At 40.6% G+C, this 9,122-nt stretch overlaps 1 protein-coding gene across 2 annotated transcripts in view; it reads right to left on the bottom strand.

Annotated features, from left to right (window-relative positions):
* Nucleotides 1–9,122, bottom strand: part of GOLPH3 (golgi phosphoprotein 3) — a 46,522-nt gene that overhangs the window by 20,998 nt on the left and 16,402 nt on the right. Inside the window, exon 2 of one of the 2 annotated variants that reach the window (XM_019647889.1) lies at nt 634–765. The exons of the other annotated variant lie outside the window; for it this stretch is intronic. Coding sequence (XP_019503434.1) covers nt 634–765 — 132 coding nt within the window. The remainder of the gene's footprint in view (nt 1–633; nt 766–9,122) is intronic. 2 annotated transcript variants of the gene reach the window in all.

The following is a 9,122-nucleotide window of genomic DNA, read 5'->3' as shown; positions in this document are numbered from 1 at the left end:
ATTCCCCAGTGCTGTTCCCCTCACCCAATTCCCCAATAAAATCTTTAAAAAAAAAAAAAAATTCAGTTCTGATGTAAAACTTTTTGGATTTCACTAGGACACTGTGTTAAGGAAAAAAGTTTTGAACACATGCCCCCAAGAAACACAATGGTAGACTAGAAGAGAAACAGCCTTGAATATTTCAGACTAAGGTTGAAGTTAAAAATTCTAAATACTAGTCAATACCTCTATTTACACAGGCCTTCATAGTAGAGAAGGCAGAGATCTGAAAAGTATTCAAATTCTGTTAAAAGGACCAATAGCTGATGGATAGTTAATTGGCACAATAACATTTTTGAGTTTCAAAAGAAAGTTATGTTAAGTCTTTCCAAATTATGGCTTTCAGAAGTAGCAAATCAAGTTTGGAGTCTTTGTGAATATGTGAGATGCAATGGCCAGTTGATCCAAACAATGAATTACATTACTCATTTTGTACAAAGAACCAGGAAACCGAGGAAAAGCTATGGAAACATGACTGAAAAAATAATTAACTTTAAAATCAACTTCCTCTTTTAATTTTGGAAAGAAACATTCTTCATTTTCAGGCGGCAGCACAAACTCTTTAAAAAGGGTGTTATTTAGCACTCCTCTTACCTTTCTTGTTAATAGACTTTTACGTCTCATTCCACAAGCCTCTAGTTGTAACCTTCCTCTTAACGCTAATTCAATTAACATACAGCCACGTAATCCAGATGAAATACAGTCATTCCAAAATGATGTGTAACCCTATTTAAAAAAAGAAAACAAAACAGCTAATTTACTTTGAATTCAGTAAAAAATGGAAATATTTTTAGCCAGTTGGTGGCCTTTTACCTTTCATATCTTTTCATAATTATAATTTTAAATACAATGCTGAAAAAATACAATTATTATACATTACTAATCTACAATTTTCAGGGGCTTACTATCTTTTCACCACTTATCCTTACATGCAGATAAACAACAAATTACTCTAGAAGTCAGAAGTTTAAAAATATAATTATCTTTCATTCTTCATTAAGTGTTCATCAGGCTCCTTCAGGTTGCAAGGACTAGGGTTCATCCACGCAGTTCACCCAGATTATAGTGGTTTATTAATATACGTGAGCAAATGGAGAAGCTCAGGAAAGACAATCTAGCCCAATGTGGCCTCATAGAGAATTAGAATATCATTCATAAAAATACAAGGTTAATTTTGGAAGGCTAGACTAGGAAACTTACGTATGGGCCCATGCCTAACGTTCTAAATAAGAAACAGTGAAGTGATCAGATGGGCCCCTAAAGAGAAGTTTAAGGGCAACATTCAAGGTAGAACAGCCAGGCAGAATGAGATTGACGGGCTTCTAGGGATCTGGGGATACTCAAGTCAACCAGGCTCACCAGACGAAGCTGGGGCACTCTTTAAGCGCAAATAAACGGGTTGTCCCAATTATGAAGCCATGAACTTTGTCAGCAGGTTGCCAGCTATCAGTTGAAAGTACCCAACTCTGAGAAGAAAGCAGAAGCTATAACTGGTTCTGGTTAGGACTCAGATCAGGGTAACATATAATCTTGTAGGAAGGAGAGGACAATCAATGTTCAGAAGAATGGAGGGCCTAGGATTACAGAGACCTAGACCCTTGGTTCTGGTACTTTCTAAAGGTCCGTCTTGGTACTTTGCCAGGTTACAGTGCAGCCTGTATTTCAGAAAATGACAGACCTCACTATTGACACAAGGACTTAAATTAGCTAATGAAGCTACCACTCCTGAGAATGAAGGCTTTGGGAAAATGAGAATTTAGATTAAGGGAACCACAAAGGGATAAACAAAAATATCAGTTTAAAGAGGCCAATTTAAATGTGAGGCAAGAGAAGCAGACGCTGATTGAATTTGAGGGAATCCTTTTAAAATTAAATGTTAGGGGTGATTACATTAAGATCGCCAGAGGCTTAGCAGTTAATAAGACCAATAATTTACAGAGAGGTTAGTTAAAATCCACTGCTTGTGTATCTGTGCCAGTTAAAGCCCTAGGAAGCCTGGCAATGGATTCCACATGAAATCAAAGTTACAGACGCCGGGCCTCAACTGGCCTGGACATATAGATGGAATTACTAGGTGAGCCTCCACAAGCTGTAAATAATAAGGTACGCCTCGTGAAGCAGTAATGGATGTGGGCAAGACCATGCCCTGTCTCTGCAGCCTGGAAATTCCACGTGAACAGTTCTTAGAAGCTTACATTTGCTAACAGAAATATGTCCCAGCCTCAGCTGTTCCTTAAGTAATAGTATGCCCAAAGATATTAGCAAAACAAAGTCTTTAATAACAGACTTTAAAGATCTACATTTAGCAAATGACATTTGGGCATTACCACTAAAAGATACAAGCTTAAACCAGACTGAATTCACGTGGGAAAGTAGACAAGTGGGCAAGGACAGTTCTATACCAAAGTTTCTGGGTGGGACTCACTAGCAATATTCCAAAGATAAATGAGGCCATCAAAGCCACACCAAGCAACAGAACAGTCCAGCATGTTAATGACCACCTGCCAAAACCCACATCATAAAAGTATGATCAGGAATTAACTAAGAAGGGGTGCTAAAAAGAGAAGGGTTAAATTAAAAAATGTTAACGGTATAACTAGATCAGATGGCTATGCCACCCTTGAGAATTAAGTATATTTGAGGGAAAGCATCAGATTGGGAAAGAGTCAAGTGGATTTGGTTAGGACTGAGGCCAGAAGATTCTGTAGTGAATCCATGCCACAACACGTGAGAGAGACCACCAGTGGACATGAGAAGCACTGAGAGTAGGATGCTGCAGCTTTGGCCTTGCCAAGGGCTTAAGAGCCCTTTAATCCTTAAATCTCTAGTGCTAACCTTAAAACTACATTTCATCAATTCCAAAACATGTATTTCAAAAGTTTAGTACCTCTATATGAGATGATGGGCGTTAGATGAACCTATTGTGGTAATCATTTCACAATATATGCAAGCCAAATCAGCACTGCACACCTTAAACTCATACAGTAACGTATGTCAATTATTTCTCAATAAAACTAGGGGGGAAAGTTTAGTATCTCTGAAACTGGAATGCATTTTGAAACAGACAGTACCTCAGATTAAAGGAAAAATGATATTATGTCTATTGAGCTAACCTAAAGCCATGGAAGAGAGAAGAGACGTGTGGCATAGTCCTCACAGATGCACAGCAGTAAAGTAATGAACTGGATGGAGTCCCACCTGTCAGTTACTAGGAGTACGTGAAACTTGGTACAAGATTGGGGGACTGAATATTCAGATCCAGGCATGCCACCAATCCACCTGACTTCTCAGAGGCAAAGACTTTACAAGGGCTGGTCACCAACAACCACAATGCCCAGACGATTCTGTCCTCAGACAAACCACTACTCCCTGAAACAATTACAAGAACCTGCAGTCTAGGCAGGATGGTTAATATATTCAGGGAATGAGTGTGTTTGTGCCCCAGGAAAAATCTTATACCCCATCTGTCAAGCAGAGCAAGCCAGCCACATTAAAAATGACAGTTAAAATGTGAAGAAGACAGCAACATCAAGCTGTTTATGATTTGGTTCAAAAGGCACAACTAGCTATATTTGCAACCATATTGTGAGAAGGTAAAGAAGTAGCAATGATGATTATTATGACTATGTATTCAGTGACACTACACAGTTCACGCCGTGTAATGGAGGAAATCTCTTCCATGCCCTCAGTTAGTCCGAGGACAGGGTACTAGTGTTCAAAGTTCAGGGTCACACTAAAGGAGAGCCACTGGCCCAACAATCAACCTCTAATGAAGGAGTAGCGGCTACACTAGGAAGACTATTAGTCGTAGGGCCTTAAGGATTGTAGAAGAAACAACTGGGCCTTGTTAGAGGTTAGAAGGCCACAAGAAAAACTATTCTGGGGTCCTACAAGTTCAAGATTGTGATCAGGAATCAGTACCCATAAGTACTTAGATGGGAACAGCAGAGCTATCCCAAGTAAACCTGAGTCATAAGCTACCCTCACAGAATCCAGAGAAACATGATTTCATTAGGTTCGTGGGTCTAAAAAAAGGAGGAATCCGCAGTGAGCGGTCGTCCAGAAGCCGGCGACTGATCTTCCTCGCCAGGGAAGAGCGCAATGATGGTGCCAACTTGGGCCAGTGAAGCAGCGTCCTCCACAACTAGATTGAAGAACAAAAAAAACGACAGCAACTTGTCTGTTCCCCTTCCCCCAATTTCCCATCCCCCCAATTACCCAATAAAAATCTTTAAAAAAATAAAATAAAATAAAATAAAATAAAAAAAGGAGGAATATGCAAGAATAGAGGATGTTATTAAGACCTTAATATGGTTGAACTTGAATTTAAATTTGAAGAGAGAAAAAAGAATGAAAAAAATGAAGAATGCCTGAGACTAAAATCTTCAAGCCTCCCAGAATAGGAATAACAGGTGTTTTAAAAAGGAGAAAGGAGGAAAAAAAACAGCTGAAAATTTCCCAGATTTGGTGAAAAATACTCATCTAAAATCCAGATGCTCAACAAACTCCAAACTGGATAAACACAAAGAGACACCTCAGCACATTACAGCCAAGCTGTTGACAACAAACAGAGTATCTAGGAAGGTGCAAGAAAAAACAACTTAAGGGATCGATACAAGTAACAGGTTATCTCCAGTAACACTGGAGACCGGAAGGTATTAGGATAACACAGTCAAAGCACTGGAAAAAAAAAACAAAAAAAAAACTATCAACTAAGAATATATACCCAACAGGGCCGGCCGAGTGGCGCGATGGTTAAGAACTCGCTTGGGATGCCAGAGGGCCCCGGTTCGGATCCCACATATGAGGGCCAGTGACACTGCCCTCCACAGCTAAGATGATGAACAACAGCTCAACCTGGAGCTGGGCTGCCATGAGTCGCCGGCGACGGCGTGGGCTGCAGTCCCTGTGGCAGTGGATTGCCATGGGCTACCGTGTGTGGCCAGCAGCCAGCGTGAGCGGCCAGCAGCCGCAGTGAGTGGCCGTCCAGAAGCCGGCGACTGATCTGCCTCGCCTGGGAAGAGCGCAATGATGGTGCCAACTTGGGCCAGTGAAGCAACGTCCTTCACAACTAGACTGAAGAACAAAAGGACAGCAACTTGTCTGTTCCCCTTTCCCCAATTCCCCAGCACTGTTCCCATCCCCCCAATTCCCCAATAAAAATCTTAAAAAAAAAAAAAAAAAAAAGAATATATACCCAACAAAATTATCCTTCAAAAATGAAAGTGAAACGGAGACAGGCCCAGATAAACAAAGATATTCCCAGATAACCAAAGACTGAATTTGTTGCTAGCAGGTCTGCCTTACAAAAAATTACTAAAGGAAGTCCAGCTGGCTGAAAGTAATAACATCAGAACCCATATGAAAAAAAGGTAGAGGGCTGGCTGAGCGGCTCAATTGGTTAAGAGTGTGAGCTCTGAGCAACAGGGTCCCCAGTTCAATTCCCACATGGGCCAGTCAGCTGCGCCCGAGCTGAGCTGCCAACAGGTGGCAGGATGGCTCAGCTGGTGAGAGCACACGCTCCTAACAACAAGGTTGCTGGTTCAACTCCCATATGGGATGGTGGGCTACGCCCATCCACAACTAAAATTGAACAGGGCACCTTGAGCTGAGCTGCCCTGAGATGCTGATGGGTTGCCCAATGGCTCAGTGGTTAAAGCGTGTGCTCTTAGCAACAAGGTTTCCAGTTTGACTCCCACATGCTATGGTGGGTTACACCCACCTGCAACTAAAATTGAACATGGCACCTTGAGCTGGGCAGCCGGGAGCTGCCAACGGGTTGCCGGATGGCAACTGGATTTGGGAGTTGAGCTAGCTGCGCCCTCCACAACTAAGACTGAAGGACAACAACTTCGCTGTTCCCCTTCCCCGATTCCCCAATAAAAATCTTTAAAAAAAAAAAAAAAGAATAAAAGGTAGATACAATGGTAAATTTTAAAAAACTATATTCTCATTTTGCTTTTAAAAATTGATTTAAAAACAAAAGATTACATAAAACTGTAATTATAAAACAGTATTGTTGGGGTTATAATATATAAAGTTGTAATAGTTCTGACAAATATGCACAAATGAAGGGGGAGTAAATGAAGGTAGGTTGAAGCAAAGATCCTATATTTTGTTGGAATTAAATGAGTATTACTTTGAAGGAGAGTGTGATAAAGATGCATATTGTAATCCCTAGATCAACTACTGAGAAGAAAACTCAAATGGATATAGGAAGGGAGGGAGGGAGGAAATTTAAATGGAATAATTGTAATATTCTATTTAATACAAAAGAAGGTGTGAAGGAGGAACAGAGGAACAAAAAGGACAAGTGACATAGAAAACAAAAAGCACAGTAACTGGTGTAAAGCCAACTCTATCAATAATTACATTAAATGTGAATAGACTGAATATTCCGATCAAAAATAAAGATTGCAAGTTAGATAAAAGATCTAACCATATGCTCTCTACAAGAAATAGTTTAGATATAGATTCAAAGGCATTAATAGGTACAAAAGAGTGGAAAAAATATATAGGCATACCTCAGAGATATTGCGGGTTCAGTTCCAGACCACCACAATAAAGCAAGTATCGCAATAAAGCGAGCTGTAATCTTTTTGCAGGTGGAGGGTCTTGCCTTCAATTTGTAAATAGCACAACATCTGTGAAGTGCAATAAAGCGAAGTGCAATAAAACAAGGCATGTCTGTATGCCATGCAAACAATAATCAAAAGAATGCTGGAATAGATATATTAAGATACAAAATAGACTTCAGAGTAAAAAAAAATTAAAAGGGACAAAGGGGGACATTTGATAATGATAAAGAAGCTAATCATCAGGAAAACATAATAATTATGAATAAACATATACACACCTAACAAAATTCATAAAGCAAAACTGACAACAGAATGAAATAAATACAATAGTAGCTGAAGATTACATTAGAAGACAAACTAAAAGAACTAGACAGAAAACAAAGATAAAACTAAACATTATCAACCAAGTTGGCCTTAGTGACATTTATAGAACTCTCCAACCAACAGCAGCAAAATACATATTCTTTTCAAGCACACTTGGAATAGTTTCCAAGACAGACTATATGCTAGCCCATAAGACAATGAATTTAAAAGAAATGAAATCATATAAAGTATATTTTACCCAAGGAAACTAAATTAGGAATCAACAGACTGAAATCTGGGAAATCTCCTTTGGGAATTCATCTTCCCCTTCCAAGTAATCCATGGGTCAAACAAATCACAAGGAAAGTCAGGAAATATTTTTAACTAAATGAAAATAATACAAAATACCAGAATCTATAGGATGCAGGTAAAGATGTGTGTAGAAAGAAATTTGTAGCTTTATTTACATACCTGTGTTACAAAAGGAAATCTCAAATCAACAACTTTAAAAAAAAAAAAAGCCAAAAATTGTTTCTTTAAAAAAGATCAAGGTTCAAACAGGAGAGTAGAGGGGAGGGAGAACAGTGGAGAGAGCAGAGAGATACACAAATTACCAAAATTAAAAATAAACATAGGAGGCCGGCCCAGTGGCTCAGTTGGTAAGAACACGAGCTCTGAACAATAGGGCTGTCAGTTCGGATCCCACATGCACCAGTAAGCTGCGCCCTCTACAGCTAAGATTATGAACAACAGCTCGACCTGGAGCAGGGCTGCAGTGAGTGGCCAGCAACGGCATAGGCTGCAGTGAGTTGCCGTGAGCCACCATGAGCGGCCATCCAATGGCCGGCGACCCATCTGCCTCAGCCGGGAAGAGCATAATGATCATAATACCAACATGGGCCAGTGAAGCGGCGTCCTCCACAACTAGACTGAAGAACAAAAAAGGACAACAATTTGGCTGTTTCCCTTCCCAAGTCCCCAACACTGTTCCCCTCCTCCAATTCCCCAATTAAAAAAATAAAAATAATAAACCTATAGGAACATCACTTCCAACTGTACAGAAATTTAAAGGATTAGAACGGAATACTATAAATAACTTTATGCCAATAAACTAGACAATTTAGACAAAATATTCACATCACTGTGAGAAACTTACAAATTACCAAAACCGACTCAAGAGAAATATAAAATCAGAATAAACCTATAACAAGGAAGTGAACTAGGTAATAAAAATCTTCACACAGACTATCATTGAGATGTAGGAAGTCAGGCTGGACCAGATGTTAAGAGACCTGAATACTGGCCCCCGCCTCAAGAAAAACTTAGGGGGTTTTAAGCAGGTTATTTAACATCCTCTGTGAGTCTCCATTTTCTCATCTACACAATGAGAAAGAGAGACTCCAAGCATTCTACAAGTGATTCTAATCAATTCAGAATTCCCTATGGGGGTAAGTATGTGACTTAGGGCACAACAGGATACATGATCTATCAATGTTTTAATTTCCAAAAAAGCATTTGCAAGTCAATCATCAAGGGTATTTTAAAAACTGTTTTATAACATATAAAGAATTGTCTGAAGGATAAAGTTAACATCTTAAGATCAACAAGCACTTACAATGGGGTACTTGAAAACTGGTGTTTGGCACTTCTATAATCTAGAAGAGGACAAGAGAAAGTTTCGGTTTTCAATTGACACGGAGATCTTCTTTGATGCCAATGTGGTAAGAAAATTTGGAAAACCCATGCCACACTGGGCTGGCCGAGTGGCGCGATAGTTAAGAGCTGGCTTGGGATGCCAGAGGGCCCCGGTTCGGATGCCACATATGAGGGCCAGTGACACTGCGCCCTCTACAGCTAAGATGCTGAACAACAGCTCAACCTGGAGCTGGGCTGCCATGAGTTGCCGGCGACGGCGTGGGCTGCAGTCCCCTGCTGCAGTGGGTTGTCATGGGCTACCGTGTGTGGCCGGCAGCCAGCGTGAGCGGCCGGCAGCCAGTGGGAGCTGCCAAGAGCTGCTGTGAGCGGCCGTCCAGAGGCCGGCGACCGATCTGCCTCACCCGGGAAGAGCGCAATAATAATACCAACATGGGCCAGTGAAGCAACGTCCTCCAACAACTAGACTGAAGAACAAAAGGACAGCAACTTGTCTGTTCCCCTTCCCCGATTCCCCAACACTGTCCCCCTTCCCCAGTTCCCCAATAA

Source organism: Hipposideros armiger, unplaced genomic scaffold, assembly GCF_001890085.2.
Source record: "Hipposideros armiger isolate ML-2016 unplaced genomic scaffold, ASM189008v1 scaffold_117, whole genome shotgun sequence".
In the NCBI taxonomy this organism is placed as follows: Eukaryota; Metazoa; Chordata; class Mammalia; order Chiroptera; family Hipposideridae; genus Hipposideros; species Hipposideros armiger.
This window is presented reverse-complemented; position numbering and strand designations above follow the sequence as displayed.